Here is an 18432-nt window from a genome sequence, read left to right on the forward strand (position 1 = left end):
GAGCAAGCGAAGTTAGACTAATTGCTGACTTTTGAAATCAGGCTTGGGGAGGAGCTAGACTTAAGAATACAAATCCATTGCTCTTTCAGTGTTTGGAGCCAGTGTGCACTGAGCAGCTAGATGCGTTTGACAGCTGCCTCTGTTGTGTAGCCTTTCTCTGTCAGAAGCTCTGCCCCTTTCCTCCCAGCAGCCGGAGGAGGATCATTTTGAGTGGACAGATGTGAGGGACGCAGCACCTGCTATGGCAGTGTCTCCTTGGTGAGAATTCCTGCTCAAAGAAGCACATTCATTTTACTTATTGAATCAGAAGGAGCAGAATAGGGGTGAAAAGGTCTAAAGCTCCAGGGACTAGTTCTGGAGGGCAGACTTTGAGGAAGTGTCTACTCCGTGGGCTTAGCTGGACCTAAATGGGGAGAGCCACTGGCAGCCTGGGTCATTATTCCCATTTCTGAGAGAAGGAAAGCGAGGCAGAGGTGGGTGTGCTGAGAAGGTCAGCAACTATTAAGTGGCAGAGCTAAAACCCAAAGTCAAGCACCAGAGTTCTTTAAAGTCATATGCTCTCTCTCTCCCTCCCTCTCCCCGCCCTCCCCATTCAATCCATATCTACATAGTCAGATGCTTCTCATAGATTCAACATGTTCAAAAGTGAATTTCTTACCTATGTGCCTGTTTATTCTTCTATATACCAATAAGTGTTACCATCGTTTATGCTAGAAATGAAAACTCAGTAATTATAGTTAGGTAATAGAATGTGAAGGGAAAGGCTGTTTTAGGATTTTGTGTTTTATCATCTGGTTTGTTTTTGTTTTTGAGATAGGGTCTCACTGTGTATACCAGGTTGGCCTCGAACTTACAGAGATACACCTGCCTCCTGAGTGCTGGGATTAAACATGTGTGCCACCATGCCCAACCCTCAAGGAAATAAGTTTTTTTAAAATACTTTTTCTTGGGGCTGGAGAGATCACTCAGTGGATAAGAGCACTGACTGCTCTTCCAGAGGACCCGGGTTTGATTCCCATCACCCACATAGTGGCTCACAATCATCTATAACTCTAGTTCCAGGGGATCCAACACCCTCTTCTGGCCTCTGTGGGCACCAAGCATGCACCTTGTTCACAGCCGTACATGCAGGTAAAAACATCCAGACCCATAAAATAAAAATAAATAAAAAAGATTCAAATACAATACCGTCCCTAAGCAAGAAGGTTCTATAAGTACAGGTTTCCATATGAGTATCATTTAAAATTATTGCCCTCTGTTATAGGTGGCTTGCTATTTCAGATTGCCTAAATGCTTAGGATTCTGTTTGTAGTGGGCTAACATGACCATCACCACCACACTGTAAAAGCTTTCCGAGTAACATCCTGATTTGGCATCTCTCAAAACCATTTATGTAGCGCAGCTTTTTAAGACTTGGTTCTGTTGCTTGACAAACCTTTAGAAGTATGCATTGTGTTAGCAACAGCCTGCAAAATCAAACCTTGCCAGGAAGTTATTATCAGGGTCTGTTCCTGCCAGCGTTTGCTTTGGAGATACCTACTGCCTCCAAGGGCAGGGCTGTGTCCTCATTGTCAAACATCTCACACTGCTTTTAAACTAGGCTTTAAGTGGGACCCATTTTCATGTTCAAATATAGTTAACCCTGATGAAACAGTTAACTTGTTTCATCAAGTTACTGATCATGTTAAAATTTTTCTTCAATCATTTTACTTTCGATGCAGTGTTTTAAAAACTGAGGCAGAAATCCTCTTGATCTCAAGTACAAAAAGACCGACGACTGTAAATAATCTCATTTGGATTCTTTTCTATGAAATGTGAGATCTTTACATTTGTGCATTCCTAGGTTATGCAACGAGTAATAGCACTATAAAGCAGATGGCAGAAGCTTTTATTCCATCTGTGGCTATTTGTGTATACGTTTCTATCGCAAGTGAACACAATAATAAGGTCATTTGCTTCCTTGTTGCATTAGCAATGTTGAGCTTTGGTCCATAGCTCTACACTTTGCTGAAGTTGCCTTTCTTACTTTATGCTAGCAACTGAACTAGACATTAGAGATAATGGAGAAAACACCAGCTACTCTTGACCAAGACTTAAGGAGAATTTGCAAACATACAGCTATTTTTTTTTCAGTGTGAGAAGGGGTCTATAAGTCTTGTCTTTGGAGTTCACATTTAGGGAGCGTTTCACCTGAGATGTGATTTATTTATGTATTTTTTTTAGGTATGAGTGTTCTGTCTGAATGTGTGCCAGAGAGAGCTAAGGATCCCATTATAGATAGTTGTGAGCCACCATGTGGTTGCTGGGAATTGAACTCAGGACCCTTGGAAGAGCAGCCAGTGCTCTTAACTGCTGAGCCATCTCTCCAGCCCTGAGATGTAATTTAATAAAGAAGGTTGTCCTACTGTTCATTACTTCTTTGATTCTTTCTTTGAATGATTTCATATTCTTATAACTCAGTATATATGAAGAAGATATGCCACTGGAAAGAAAAAAAGAATGGATTGCAAGAGCTGGCAAATAGTGTTAACAGAAAACGAAAATGAGCCTAGGACAGTGGATTCTGCCAGGGAAGGGTTCACATCCATGTGGAAGGAACTGATCGTCATGCATTTGACTTTTCAGCTGGCTGAAAAGTGCACGAGGTGACATATTTTGGCAGAGCGGCTGCTCTGTTTAATATACCAAAGGAAAAACATTCTGTCTCCCCGGAGCGTAGTTTATGTCAGGATGACCGTGTGCATCCATCCTCCTTTCAGGAAAATTACAGCTTGTAAAGTCCATGTCACCCTCCCCCTGTCTTTTCTCTTTTTTCGTTTACGAGGAAGCTCTACAGGTCCGGGCTCTTTAAGGCCACAGGTCTAGGAATTGATGCTCCGGGAACTCTGGTTGGAAACTGGAGTTCTTCAGGCTCCCCTGGGCGGAGAGACGCGGGCCAGGGTTTTGTTTGGTTAAGTACATAGAAGGGCATTCCTTTTGCTTACTAATAACAATGGGCTCTTTTGTTCCTCTGAGTTTGTGAATGAACTTGCAGTGTGAAGCCAGTCCCTTCACACTCCTGGAAGGCCAAGGTCACCCAGAACTCATCAGTGGATGGAGGAGAGTTCGTTTTGCATAAGTAGGATCTCCTTGGGGTTGTGTAGACACCGATCAAGTAAACCACAGAAATGGTGTTAGTTTATAGGTCTTTAGACTTCTAAATCAGTATCTTCAGGATGGCTATTCATAATTGATGCTAATGAAGTATAAGTTTGTATCATGTATTGGACATTTTGTTTTGTACTTGTAAATGACTATAGATACTATTTATAGCTTTATTTACCTTTCCATAAACTCTGTGGTTAATAAAAAATCATTTTGGAATCCACTGATGTATTTTCAATAAGCTCATCCACATTTGAAAGAACTAACTTAGCTCGTTCTCTCTTATTAACAAGACAGACTACCCAGAAAGGACAGACACTAAGACATTTATGAAGAACCTTCAGACATTTAGGGAACCAGTGAAAATTGACTCCATTCCTCAAATTGTAGTGTATGGCAACCAAGGGACAGAAAACCAGGCGAGGAACCAGGAGGCGATTACAGGCCTCTGCTGGGCTTTACTGTTGAAACCTTGACCTCCACTTCTGGGCGAAGCAGTCTGTCCCTTACAGACTGCAGGACCAGAAGGCAGGGCTGCCTGTCACTTCTCCTGTCTCTGTTGAGTATCCACTGTGCACCGCCATATGTCTATACACTTCGTGTGTTATTAGAAGTTCACGTGAGCAAATACGCGGCTACTTTTACATGTATCTATGCTCTAGAATGAAACTACCACAAAATATCGTGGCCTCAGAATTTAAAAGGAGACTTACAATTAAACTTACTTTTGAACAGGTGTTTCAAAAGTCCTAATTACCTATTAAGATGTGTGCTATAATATGGACTTTACTGTAATATTTTGAATATATTAACCAAAGGAAAAACTTGGAAAGCAAAGTGCACATACTAAAATAGAAATAAGAGCAGTGGATGAAACATTAGGGGACCTTTATTGTATAAAGTTACTTTGAAACTAAATCTTAATCCCTCAGTGGTGTGGGTCACTCTTGTGACTCTGTGAACAAGTCTGACAGCTGAAGAATGTGGCCATACCCTTTACAGAGCTATGCTATCATGCTGCAGCGGACTGTGGTGAATTCACATTTGACAGGCAAAGTGTGTTTGAATTCTGTTTGTTGTAGGCGGAAGGTTTCTCTGGTCCCGCCCGGCCCTAAGGTCCCACAGCCGCTTATAAAATAATCATTCAGAGGCTTAATATTAATTACCAATTGCACGGCCTCTGGCAGGCTTCTTGCTAGCTCGCTCTTATAACTTGACCCATTTCTGTTAATCTTATGAGTTGCCATGTGGCTGTGGCTTACCGGTATTTTCACATCTTGTTTCTCCTGGCAGTGCTGGTGCCTCCCGCCTCTGCCTTTCTTCTTCCTGTCTCTCTCTTCAGTTTCCTGCCTAGCTATAACCTGACTTGCCATAGGCCAAACGGCTTTATTTATCAACCAGTCAGAGCAGCACATATTCACAGCGTACAGAAAGACGTCCCACAGCCCTTTGTTATAGTTTAGAAACAAAACGCACCAAGCTAATTTTCTCAATCACAAAGCTATTCTCTAAAATCTTTTATTTTTGTTAGATGAAGAATGACCTCAGGGTAATAAGTATTAAAGGAAAACATCTTGCTGTAGTTTAATGTACAGGGAAAGTAAGTTTTTAGTTTACAGTCTGGTGGCCTGGGGTGCTGTGTCTACAGCCTGAGGCTCGACTAGGGACCAGCTTGGGGTTCGGAGACAAGCCACCTTAAAGTGAGCTCCCTAGCACCTGCTGGCTGATATTCATGTTAGTGGTGGGGGGTGGGGGGAAGACATGGACACCCACTTACTTAGAGAGGCGGGGTATGGAGGGGTGTGTTGGTCAGACATCAGCTTGGGGACTGGAAGCTGTTCTCCTGTTTCTGTGTGTTACAAGGATTGGACAGAGGGTTCAGGCTTGGGGACAAATGCCTCTACCCACTGAGCCATCTTGCCTGCCATTTTATTCATCTTTTAGATTTCAGATTAATTACCACCTCAGTAGAACTTTCCAAATCCCCACCCCCCTATTCTCCTCTACACCTCCCATCAAAAAAGTTTCAAAAAAGTTTGGGAAATAGTTTCAAATACATGTATTATTTTTCATAGATGTAATTGTGGAAAAGATGGTGATTTGATTTGCTATGCTCCTTTATAAAATAAGATTCATAATTATATAATCACATCTTCAATTATAGCAATATTTCAATGATCATAAATACCGTGACCCACACAGTAAACATTGTCATTTGATTGGTAGTTTATAAGTAGTGTCCATTTTTGTGATGGATAATTGATTGATTATCATCTTATTTCAAAATGGGATTTCAGACTAGCCACTGATTTGATTCAATGAATAGTTGCTGCTCATGCAGTTTGGGCTGGATGGTGTTCTGGGCATGTAGGATGTGCTAGTGAAGAGCAGACAAGGAGTTTGCCCCGGAGGTTTAACACTGGAGGTAAGACCCCAGATTATCGAACACTGTGGAGGAAGACAGAAGAGAGCAGCCGAGGCACAAGACAGCTTCTGGGATCAGGCTTTAGATTAAACTGGATGGGTGCTCAGCTAGGCTGGCCTGACACAATGCCATCACATCAGTCCCTGCACAGATGGAAGTTGTTTGGAGATGTTTTCATGACTGGAAAGAGACGAATGAAGGGAACTCCTCCCACACACACACACACACTGGTAATTCTTACAGATCCAAAGATGGTTCAGCTTTGAATTTATTATTTCAATCCTTCCAACTTCTATTTGAGGAAGAGAAGGCTACCATGTACCTTATTAGGGAAGAAACACACTTGATTGATTCAAAGGGATTTAAGTCTAAGATAAGCTCCCAGTGTCCCTGGAGCAGTGTGTGTGGAGCAATTAAGCGTGTCTTTTGCAAGTGGCCTGCATTTGAACTCTAAGATACGGTTCTCCTTTAGAAATAAAAGTGCAGCTACATAGGGTCAAGGTTTATGAGAGGCGGATGGGACTGGCATTGAACAGCAGAACTCTTGTGCATCAAATTCACTGTGCAGAGCATCCTCAGAAGTTTCTAACATCTGTTCCAGCAAGAAGAACGATGCTGATCTTTGCAAATGCATCGCTCTGCTGCCTGCCTAACTCAGTCCAGGCAGAGCGTTTTTAGTCTCAGGAATATTATCTTTTATGGTGCAGTCCTGTACCAGTGTTGCCTTTCAGGCAACTTGATACTGCCTCCAACTGTGCTGATAGTCATTTCTAAGACTGTTTATTTTAATTAAGTGCATCTGTGCATGTCTGCATATGGATTTGTGCGTGTGAGTGCAATGCCTGCAGAATCCGGAAGAATTAGATGCCTGTAGCTGGAGTTACAGGTGATGGTGTGTAAGCTGCCTGATGTGGGTGCTGGGAACTGAACTCGGTAAGAGCTGCACTGCAGATTCTTAACCACTGAGCCATCTCTCTAGGCCGGGTGCAGATGCTTACTTTCCCCTTTGAAGGTATAGTAGCTGAGTTACCAGAGGCAGCTACTTTCATAGTCTTAATCCGTTGTGATCTTCCCATCAAAAGGCCCACCTGACATTTGAGGGCTGGATAGGATGGCCTCAGCTGTGTTTACTTTAAAACAGATGTGGCCATTCTGGAGAGGCGTCACACGGTGTGGTTATTGATGCCTATCTGAGGATTAACTGAGCATGTTCAGGCTTATATAGCATTGAGGTCTGTAGAGGCCAATCTGTTTCCATGCTTTGAAAGCCCACCATTCTCGCCCTGCTGGTGGGATGCTCTGGACACGGAGGAAGCTGCTGGGGCTTCTGAGTTCTTACTCTGCAGCAGAGCTCCACTCCAAGTAACAGGCTCGACCTACAGATCTGGGCATGGGGGTTATCAGACTTGAGGCTTACTCCCAGTTCATGAGGTCTGCTCCTGGGCACTGAGGGCAGGAATCCCTTTCCCCATATGCTTTGCTGCTGGGGTCAAGCCTGCTACCTGTGCCTTTCAGCTTGTTAGCACCTGGCCCTCCGCTTTCTACCATGCACCTCCTATGGGGCTTGTATTCTGCCTGTGGCTGTTGAATTCAGGCACTTGTGATGTTTCTCTGTTCCCAGGGCCGGCCCCAGGGTAGCTCAATTTTAAACAAGGGGTTGTCTTTGAAAATGGCACCTGGCCATGGCCCTCTGAGCTAGAGACCTCTCTCATCATAGAATTCATTGTCCCAGCAAGACCCACAACTGGAGTCGAGGCCATGAGAGCTGTGGGATTAGCCAGTGGGTAGGACTGCCTGTTTCTTATCCCCACACTCCCTGACCTTTTGGATGAGACTTCCGCTTCCCTCACTGTCAGAGATCCAAGTGGCTGGAGCTGGACTTGGCATGACCATTTTCTTTGTGGTACTTTGCCCTCTTGTCTCTCCACACTGTTCAACTGTCTGTCGTGTGTGTGTGTGTGTGTGTGTGTGTGTGTGTGTGTGTGTGTGTGTGTGTAGGCTCTTCCGCTCCATCTCTCTTTGGAACCGTCTGTTTCCTTGTTCTGTTTCTTCTCTTTCACTGGGTCACATGGGCTAGGTCTCAAACCCTGGACAAATGGCTGAGGTGCCCATTAACTCATCAAAGTGGACAAGTGGACGTTGGCTGCCAGATTCTCCCAGCATCCCTTGGTGTCTACCTGTTACAGAGCCCTCCTGGCTGGCATGCCCCACCCCTACCCTATCTTCTCCTGCCCAGGACTGGGCTGCCCTTCCCTATATAATCCAACCATTCTTGTTACCTGGCTCTTTCCTCTACTCTGTTGGCCAGTCTCTTGGCCCAGGCTGCTCCTCTTGGCCCAGGCTGCTCCTCTTGGTCGGCAGCTGCTCCCCCCTCCCCTACCCCCCCCTGCTTCTCCTCACAAGGCTCAGGGTCATGACCACTCTGGACTCTCCCAGATGCCTCTGCCTCTGGCTATATTCTCCCTTTTATCTATAATAAACTTTCTCCTCCACCACACCTAGAAGCAGTCATGTCCTTTCCTTTTTCTTTTTTTTCATTCAGTGTGGAAGACAGCTTCTCTCTAGCAACTGTGTTGAGGGGGAAAATGTAAAATCATCCAAACTTTCAAAAAGATAATTTTCTGGAAATATAAAATGAAGTAGAGCCAACTACAAAAATTCTTAAAAATATAAATGTGATCTTTGAATTGTACATAGAAGATACATGGTGTGATATTTAATAGCACTCAGAAAAAATACTCTTCAGGCAGGCAAGTCACTATGTGTTTGGAGACTGCAGGAGGCAGGGGCTGAGAAACAGAGCTTGGGACTGCCTCGGGGACTTCAGGCTGGCCTGATGACAGGGCTGCCCCCTGTCCATGAAGGCCAGCATGCGGTCATCCTCAGGCTCGGCTGTGGCAAGGGCCCCACGTGCCAGAGGGTCACCCAGAACGCTGCTCTTCAGTGACTCCTCCTTGGGAGAACCTCAAGGCCAGTGTGGACGTTGTTATAGAGCAGTACCCAGAGAAAAGCCCATTGGTTTCAGATCATGTGACCATGTGCTCTGTGATGTCCGAGCTGCAGCTCCTGAGCCAGGAGCACCGACTCTGAGATGGTTTCCGAAGATGCTGTCACAGGCCGGAGCACAGTGAAGCCTGGGATCGGGACTCGGTGACCAGCCAGGAAGCTCCATTTGGAGATTTTAAAGATTGTGCCAGCCAGTGCCGAACTCACCCTCCTAGTGGCAGGGATTCAAGAGTCACTGGCAGGCCAGCAGTTCATTGGGAAGAGGGAAACCTGAGACCCGGGTTGCCAGGCTAAGATGTCGAAGAGTCATTCACTGAACTGTGCAGGAACTGGAGGTGCCGGAGCGTGTGCGCCCGTTTTCTGGGGTGGAGACTAACAACACTGGGTCTCATGTTTACACACTCTTCCCAGACCAGAGCATGCCAATTTTGTCCAAAGAAATAAATACTAAAAAAGAGGGAAAGGTGACTGGAGGTGGGGGAAGGGAAGTGAGAGAACCCAAATGTGTGTGTGGGGGGGGCCTGTTCACATGAACACTGGTGCTAAAAAGAAGGCAAGCCCCTAGGGGTGGGACTGGTGCAGTTTCCCCCTTCCACGTTAGCTTATTATTTATTGGTGTTGTCATTGTTCAGGTCTTCTTTAGGCAGCCAGAGTGTCCAACAACATTGTGGATGTTATTTCCCTCTCATTTTTGAGAGAGAATTATTTTTTTCCCAGAGATGAGCCTCCTACTTGGTTATCCAATACCAAAGGGTCAAATTTCTTATTCATATAAACAAAACTAAATGGTCTCAGTAGTTTGTAGCTCTATATTTATGTGTGCACATATATATGTGTGTTGTGTGTGTATATATAGAAATACACATAGAAATAATAATAACAAGAAAGAGGCTATAAATTTGAGGAGGAATGAGGGGGGATTTGGGAGGGATTGGAGGACAAAGGAGACACAGGAGGGCTTGGTGGGAGGAAAGGGAAGGGGAGAGATGATGTAATTATGTTTTAATTAAAAATTTAAAAGTAAAGAAAGTGTCTAAGTGAGGCAAATGCAAGATGTGAGAAGAGACAGGCGGGCATGCACTCACCCCCCCACCCCCACCCCGGTGTCCTGGATGCTGGAGGCAGGACGTGACTAATCCTAGGCGTGGCTGCTGGGCCTCATCCCAGCATCAGCATCCTTACTGCGCTTTCCTCTTGGCGGTGGCTGCATCTCCTCTCCATCACAGTGCTGCCCAGAGCCGTGACTCAGCACTGGGCTCCTCTGCTCAGCTGTCACTCAGTCCCTTGATTGCCAGCGTACAGAGCAGGAGGTGGGAGCCTCCCGTGGGAGTGCTGGCTTCCTGATGGCCTTTGCTTTTAGGCTACTTTGATGTTGCCTGCTGTGCCCATGGCTGCCTGTCAGTCCCAACAGTATTTCTGCTTTCCTATGTAGAGTGAAAGAGAAGTTGGCAAAATATTAGCAACATTTAAAACACAATATTTCCTATTACCTCAGTAAATCTGGTAATTGCTTTAATGTCTAAGAAATGTCTACGAAATATATATATATATATATGCCTGTCTTTTATTAATTTGTTTTAGAACAGTTTTAAGCTGTTGGTAAGTTTTAATAAACTTTGTTTATTAATTTTATGAAGTACTAGCTGCTCTAAGTCTGGCTGTTTCTAAAATTACACGAGTGCTTGTAATTGTTATCTTGGGCATGACCCCAGAGGTTTGTTTTCAATTTCAGTCTCACAGTGCCACCTACTGGACATACTCTATAAAAAACTATACAGTTTTGACTTGTAACTCCTCGCTGTCCTAGAATAGAAAAATCTACAGCAAAACTTAAGTGTCTGGAGTTTTATTTTGTTGAGACATGATCTGTGTAAGCATGGCTTGCCTTGGACTTCGGATCCCCCTCCCACAGCCTTCCTCCTGCCGGATCACAAGCACCTGCCCTTGTTCTGGGCTTTGTACGCACAGTGTTCACAGCACTGTGCAAGCCCAAACAAAAACCCACAGCCTAAAGATCTTAGAAAATTTTGCTGGGCTTTCCTACACAGGGGTTCATTCTCTTGACCAACTGATTTTGCTTTGAAGGTATAACCTGTGACTGGTTTCCCATGTCCTTTCTAAGCTAAAAATAGCTCTTGTTAGTGGTGCTCGGTGATGCGTCCTTTCTGTGCGTGCCCTGGCCTTTTAACTGCACACATGCGCATGTTTCCCTACTGTCCGTTCCATGTGTGTGTGAGCCCACTAAGACTCACCACAGTGACTCAGAACCCAAGGCAAGACTGTCACAGTTGCCTGAGAATGAAACTCGCTGATCATTAAACTGACAAAATTGGTGATGTCAAGGAGATGTTGACTGATACTGAAACACCTCTTCTTTAATGTAGAAAAATAATCAAACGTTATTGTGTTTAAATCAATGACTGCATATTAATGCTGAGTGGTATTTTTTGTTTAAAATTTTCTTTTTCACATAATATATTTTTATTACAATTTCCCCCTCGCCCAGATACTCTCCAGTTCCCTTACCCAGCCAACTTCATGTTCTTTCCCCCTTAAGAAAGTCCAGAACATTAAAAAGCCAAAATCAAAACAAACAAATAAAAACCAACAATACAAAATCAAAGAAACAAAAACCCCCAAAAGTAGTGTCTTCAAGATAAACAAAACAAAACATATGATCTATTTTGTGTTGGCCTGCTATCCCTGGGCATGGAGCCTGCCCTGGAATGTGATTGTCAATATGAATGACACTCAACTGGAGAAAACTGATTTTCCCTTTACCAGCAAATGTCAGCTGCAAATAGCTTCTTGGTTAGGGGTGAGGTTTCATGTTCCCTTCTCCTTCTCTGGGATTTGGCCTGTTTTGAACCTGTGCAGGTCCTGTGTATGCTCTCACAGTCTCTGTGAGTTCATATGTGCATCGGTTCTGTTATGTCTAAAAAACAAACCAAAAAAGCTTTGGCTCTTCCAATCTTTCCCCCTCCTTTTCCACGTAGACCCTTGAGCTGTGAGGGGAGGGGTGGATGAAGATACCACATTTTGGGGGATGGGCTGAGCGCTCCAAAGTCTCTCACTCTTTACACATTGTCCAGTTGTGAGTCTCTGTGTTAACGCCCATCTACTGCATGAAGAAGCCTCTCTGATGAGGGCTGAGCGATGTTCTGATCTATGGGTATAGCAGTATGCTATTAGAAGTCATCTTATTGCTGTGTTTCTTTAGCAGAATGATATAGTAGGTTTTCCCCTAGGCCCATGACCTGTCTGTTGTCAGGTTCCTGGCCACTTTCAGTGTCGGGTATGGGTTCCAGGGAATGGCATGGGCCTTAAATCCAAAAGTGGTTGGTTACTCCCTTAACATTTGTGCCGCTCTTACCCCGCTGTATCTTGTGTGCAGGTCACTGATGTAGGTCATAAGAGTTTGTAGCTGGGTGATATCAATGATTATCTTTCTCTTCAAGTAGCTTGCAGAGGATACCATCCAGCACTACGAACTCTAGTCATATGAACTCTGGCCTATGAAACTTCTAGTAAGGCACCAGTTTGATTCTGCATATTTGATACTGGTATCTTTAGCAATAGGGCCTAACCATTATATTGTGGAGGGTAACCAATAGACGTGGCAGTAGCCTATGATGTTTGCATGGTCTGTAGGACCCCTTTGACCAACTCTGAATGGTAATTTTACTTACACAAAAAGATACATTTTGTTCACTTAAAACATTTTAATGAAAAAATGGTATCAATATGCTATTTGTCATATCCTTGATAATCCAAAGATAGGAGATTCAAAATCATCTTTGTCCTTGCCCATCTTCAGTGTCCCCGTGACTTCCATGGTGATAAACTCACGCATGGTAGCAGAACTAAAAATAGTCAGGAAAAAAAGAGAAGAGTGAACAGGCGTGTGCTAGAGGTCAAAGATGAAAGCACACTTGGAAGAACCTCCGGGGGCAGGTGTGACCCGGTGAGTGCCCTTGGTAAGGAAAGTGAGCAGCTTTAGCCAGTTCTGCAGAGGAAGGAATTTCACTTACAAATGCATATTCACTACAATGAAACAGAGAAGAAAAGGCAGCTTCACTCTCTCTGAGCGCATGCACATTTCTGTGTAGCAGATAAGTGGACGTGTGGAAAGAGAGTAAATCCTGATGGTTTTCAACACAGCCTGAGAGATTAAACAATACACTGCCGTTTAAAAATCCTTGCCCTGTCGCCCCTGGAAAAAAATGTAAACAGTTAAAAAGCTTTTAACATTCTTTACTGCCACCCTGGTTGTCTGAAGACCCTTCTTTCTTATCAGCATCTGCTTTCCAAAGGGGCGAACACAGGAAAATGTAAGTGTTCTTAATAGCCAAGATATAGTCTTGACTTGACTGCAGTTTATTGCTAGACATCCATGCTTAGCTCTGTGAGTTTGAATCTGCCAGGACTGGAATGCTTGCATGGTGGTTGGTGATAGTTCCCAGACGTTTGGGCAAATTATAATACTGAAAATAAAGGCAAATTACCTTCCATTCCCGCTGGCTTGTCTAGCAAATAATTGTGTCGTATTTGTTTCTAAAGTATTTCAGGGAATTGGTTGTAGTCTTTGAAGTCTCTGAAAACGAAAGGATGAAAGAGTAGAATTTGGCCACGGTGAAGGCTAGCTGCAGCATTCCTCCTTGTTTAGCTTCAGAAAGCAGCGTCTGGTCTCGGGGTAAACAGAAGCATCCAGAAGCAGTGGCCTGACCAGTGCGTCTGCTCTGTCTTCAGCTCTCACTCTCCTGAGTCTCTAGTCCTAGGTCTTTCTGTTCGGTGCCTGCATCTCCCTGATCACTCTGGTCCCTAGAGCATGTTTTGTTACTACTAGCTGAAAAGAGTAAACTGAGGCCAGTTTGTGTCTTTCAAACGAAAGGTATATATAAAGGTATACATCTCTGTGTACATCCATGTGCAGGTTTGAAGCAAATCCCTAGATGCTTAAAAATGCCTCTCAACTTTTAACCACTAGTTCATAACCATATTAAAGTCTTCTGGAAGGTAGATTTTCTGTCCTCTAGGTCATTTTTAGGAGAACATTTTGCAATAACTAAGAAGTTTGCCTTCAGAAACCCAAGTACATTTCATACTATCCAGCTCTAACCCTCCCTTTAAAGACAGTTTTTCATGTGCTAAGTGCTTTTTATAGAGATAAAGTTGTTCTGGATAGAAACAATAGGCAGTTACATTTCCCCAGCCATCTGTGCCAAGAACATGTCTCTACATGCGCACATTAATCCTTGTCTCAACAGCTCCTCCTCCCCTCCCCTTTCCTTCTCTTCCACTGTTCTGGGACCTCACAGCCTCATTTCTGAACCCCCAGCAGTGGGTCGGTTTTCACTTGGACCATCTGACAAAGGCAAACATCAGGACTGGGTTTCCTAAACCTTTGGGAGAAAATGGCCTGATGGTCCCTCACCCCCACCTGATGACCCCTCACCTCACCTGATGACCCTTCACCCCACCTGATGGTCCCTCACCCCACCTGATGGTCCCTCACCCCCACCTGATGACCCCCTCACCCCACCTGATGACCCTTCACCGCCCCTGATGACCCCTCTCCCCCCACCTGATGACCCCTCACCCCACCTGATGGTCCCTCACTCCACCTGATGGTCCCTCACCCCATCTGATTACCCGTCACCCCACCTGATGGCTTCTCACCCCACCTGATGACCTCTGACCTCACCTGATGACCCCCTGCTCTTCCAGCCTCCATAAAAGTATCTCCTTTATTTATAAGTTTATCTTTAAAAATTTTAATTGAAATGAACAGCTCCACAGTTTTCAGACATTTCTGAAAATGTTCTCTTTTAAACAGGTTTATAAAAGCAAGGAGGATCTTTGTGGCTTTATCGCAAAAGCTGGGAGCATTAAGAACAAGCAGAGTCCCTAACGCTGGGCCTCTTTGCTTTTAGTCTGGTTTTCTATATTATGTTGATGAGAAAGATGCATGTGAGTCACGTGATTTTTCCTAGTTCTGTCAAGCATGACCAGGGTACTATGAAGCTTTGTCATTTAATGAAGTAACAAAAAGATGTAATCAGTCTCTAGCCCTAAATAAGTGGCCATTCTTGCATAATTTTTCAAATAGTTTCATTTTTCAAAATTTTTTATTAAATGTATTCATTTTATGTGTGAATGTTTTGCCTACATGTATGTATATGTACCATGAGTGTGCTTGGTGCCCATGGAGGTCAAAAGAGGGCATCAGATCTCCTGGAACTGGAGTTATGGATGGTTGTGAATAACCATGGTGGTACTAGGAATTGAACCTGGGTCCTCCGTAAGAGCAAAGTGCTATCGACCTCTGAGCCATCTCCCCAGGCCAAATAGTTTTATTTTAAAAGAAGTCATTTGTAAACTACATGAACAACATGGTGCCATACACACTAGACCCTTAAAACAGCTGTCTTGTTATTTTGTTTGGAGTGTGTACAGCTTAGGAGGACAAATGCTATAAGCGTCAGGGACATTTTAGCCTAAGCTTAATGAAATATTTCCATTGTTACATTTTCTGTATTCTCTTTTCACACACACAGGAGTAATCATGCATCCACATATTGATTTCAACATGCAGGTGTCCGATATGTGCTTACAAGTGTAATTTTTGTTTGTAAATGATATACAAATTTAAAGGAATCTTTGAGTGTGGTGGACTGTGTCATAATCCTTGAATTCAGTTATCCTCTGGGGAGAATCCTCACTGTCCTGGCGAATGCTCATTAAGAGTTTCTTGCTGAGTCCCAGTGGAGGATTTTGATAGTACCCAGAATCCCCGTGCTCCCAATTCGTTTTCTTCCTTCTTCTAGACCCCCCTGTACTTGGTAAATCACGGTGAGAGCGGACCAGTGCGGTGCAACAGGTGCAAAGCCTACATGTGCCCGTTCATGCAGTTCATTGAAGGCGGAAGGCGCTTCCAGTGCGGGTTTTGCAACTGTGTGAATGACGGTACGTGGTGCCATGGAGGGCACTTTGTAAAAGCATTTCATTTAAAAATAAGATGGGTTACACGCCTCAGCTTGGGAAACACAGACTTTTTTTTGGGGGGGGGGGGGTCAGGGTGACACTACTTGTAACGTCCCTAAAGAGAAGCCATTGCTGTTGGAACTAGGTCCCTCTTACCTGTATGTAGCTGCAGGAGCCTCCCATGGAAACTGTGCTGTAGCTTTGCCTAAAACTGACGAGTGTGATGGTGGAGCTGTGTCTCCTTCCACGGTGCCCCATTTGAATGCAACATGAGATTTTGCTTCTTGCATTTACAGAAGATAAGTCCTAGAGACTTCTCTTTTGTCTCCCGGGCTTGTCCTTGAATTCGTTGGTATTTAGGAAAAGCTCATATAACCAGGGGCTTTCCCCTTCTGATACGAATGTTGAATATTTAGGAGGAAGGGACATTATCATGATGTCTTTTTCGTTTCATCCTATCACAAATCTGCTAATGTTGATGTTAGACAGTTGTGAGGGAGGGCACTACAGAGACAGCTATGTTAAAAGCACTTGTCCACAAACATGAGGGCCTGAGTTTGGTCCTCAGCACCCACGTGAAAAATAAGCAGAGTGTGGTGATGCCTGTTTGTAGCCCCTGGGGTTGACGAGGTGGAAACCGGAGAATTCCTGTGGCTCCCTGCCTGGCCACCCTAGCCAAATGGTCAAGCTCCAAGTCCCAGTGAGAAACCCTGTCTCCAGTAACAAAGTGGACGGCTCCTGAGGAACACCACCTGAGGTTGACCTGGCCTCACATGTGCAGCTACACACACACACACACACACACACACACACACCACACACACTCACACACACACACACACAGAGAGAGAGAGAGAGAGAGAGAGAGAGGAGAGAGAGAGAGAGAGAGAGAGAGAGAGAGAGAGAAACAGATCATAATTTATGGTGTGACTTGAGTTTGGTTGACGATAGGTGACAAGATAATATTAAATGTTAATGAGCATGTAAAATTAATTTTAAAAATCACATTATATGTAGATTATGAGTGTGAGTGGATTATATATTATGCTGCATAGAAATTACCATCCCACACATTATAAGCCAGACAACCCAGAAATCTGCATGACACCTACATGTAACTAAGTCACCATCATGGCCCCTGGTTTATTTGACTTTACTGAGAGAGGCTGTCATCTTTGTCTTCTGTAATCTTTTCAAGATGTTGAATTCATCAAGTTCAGGGTCAAAATATGTAAGTATAAACTTTATAGAGTTCACTCCTAAAAGAAACAGCCATGAGATGGTAAGAACATAGAATCTGAAACTTCTGTTTTTTTGAAAGTCTGACTTTAGAAAAATAGTCCTGTTACAATCTGCTTGTTCACAGCTGAACTTGGAGACTGATGAGTGTTGGTTTCAACCCAAAAGGTACTGCTTTTGTGGTTTTTACAAAGGGAGATGCTGTTCTTAGCAAAATACTTAAAAGTATTGGTAACTTTCCCACATACTATTAACAGCATTGCACGGCCTTCTCTGGCCATCTCCAGGCAACAGGAGCTCTTTCGCACAGAGACACCAGGCCTTATTTGTCCAAGTGTTCAGTGTGTGAGTCATAAGTCTCGCTCTGCCTTTGGGTGACTTCCAGAACGTTGCTAGAAGTAACCTTCTGAGACATTTGAGTCAAATTAGACTTCAACTGAGATCTTTCGGGTGCAGTTTTTCCCTAATACAGTCATCTTCTACATGAGTAGGGCCAGATACTAGCAGATTAGCATGTGAAAGCCCAGGGCTGAAGATATTTCTTAATTAAGGTGTGACAAAGATTGTAGTTGAGAGCATAATCCAAATAGCCAGCATTAGCCTCTGTCAGCTATGTTAAAAATTCAAATAGAAAACTAACTCTTTAAAGAAGAGGTAATTAAGTAGAGGCAGATATTTGGGTATGTTAGCTTGAAAACAGCAACACTCTTCTGGGATTTTCAAAATTATAAATATTCTTGGCCATCAGTAACTTGTATATGGTCAAGAGGCTTTTAGCAAAGCTCTCATTCTGGTTGCATGAATATGAATATTATGGTCTGTGGTTTTTCTATATGTATAAAATATTTCATGACTAAAATGTAGTAATACGTTATACTGAGAAACAGTAATGAGGCAATCAACATTGATGAAAATTATTTATAAAATTATGTAGTTCCATAGATAGAATTCTAGGCAGATTGATTTCATCATTAAAAAATCAAAGTTTATATATGACAAAACTATTATAAACATAATTGAAAGGCAAAAATACCATGACTTACAACATATCCAAGAGTTAAAAAGTAAGTTTAAAAAAGAGAAAACTCGTTTTTCACATATTTCTAAGACATGCTGTCACAATAATGATGCTGAGAACAGCTTGTGTTCTTTATCCTGACTTCTTCCCTCTAATATAAAATCTGAGAATTTGTTGGGTTGTCTGCTTGTGAAAACAAAGGATTTTCTGTTTTGGCTTGTTTTCCTTAGTTCCTCCATTCTATTTCCAACATCTGGACCACATTGGAAGGAGAGTGGACCACTTTGAGAAGCCAGAGCTGTCGCTGGGATCCTATGAATACGTCGCAACGCTGGACTACTGCAGAGTGAGTGTTGGCAGGACTTGGGCGTTTCTACGTTGATGCTGAGTTTCACTGAACAACTTCCATATGTGAAGACATGACTTGGTTCACAGGCAGAGCATCTCCCAGAGCATGTAGAAGTACCTCAGACACAGATCTGACCTAACTCGTTAGCATGATTCAGTTGCTGCAATGTCCCCTGGAGCAATCAAGCTTAGAAATAGGAAACAATTCTTTTTGCTTGTTGAGAGAGAGTATCCTGTCTTTTTGTTTGTTTTGATTTGGTGTCTGAGA

General features: G+C 43.6%; 1 protein-coding gene across 5 annotated transcripts in view; it reads left to right on the plus strand.

The window, feature by feature from the left end:
* The window catches only part of Sec24d (SEC24 homolog D, COPII coat complex component), a 98459-nt gene that overhangs the window by 37329 nt on the left and 42698 nt on the right, over positions 1 to 18432 (plus strand). For all 5 annotated transcript variants that reach the window (XM_052731088.1, XM_052731085.1, XM_052731086.1 and 2 more), the window contains 2 exons: positions 15403 to 15541; positions 18047 to 18162. In XM_052731088.1, the coding sequence (XP_052587048.1) occupies positions 15403 to 15541; positions 18047 to 18162 (255 nt within the window). The remainder of the gene's footprint in view (positions 1 to 15402; positions 15542 to 18046; positions 18163 to 18432) is intronic.

This window comes from Peromyscus californicus, unplaced genomic scaffold (assembly GCF_007827085.1).
Source record: "Peromyscus californicus insignis strain IS unplaced genomic scaffold, ASM782708v3 Scaffold_9__1_contigs__length_137607984, whole genome shotgun sequence".
Classification (NCBI taxonomy): domain Eukaryota; kingdom Metazoa; phylum Chordata; class Mammalia; order Rodentia; family Cricetidae; genus Peromyscus; species Peromyscus californicus.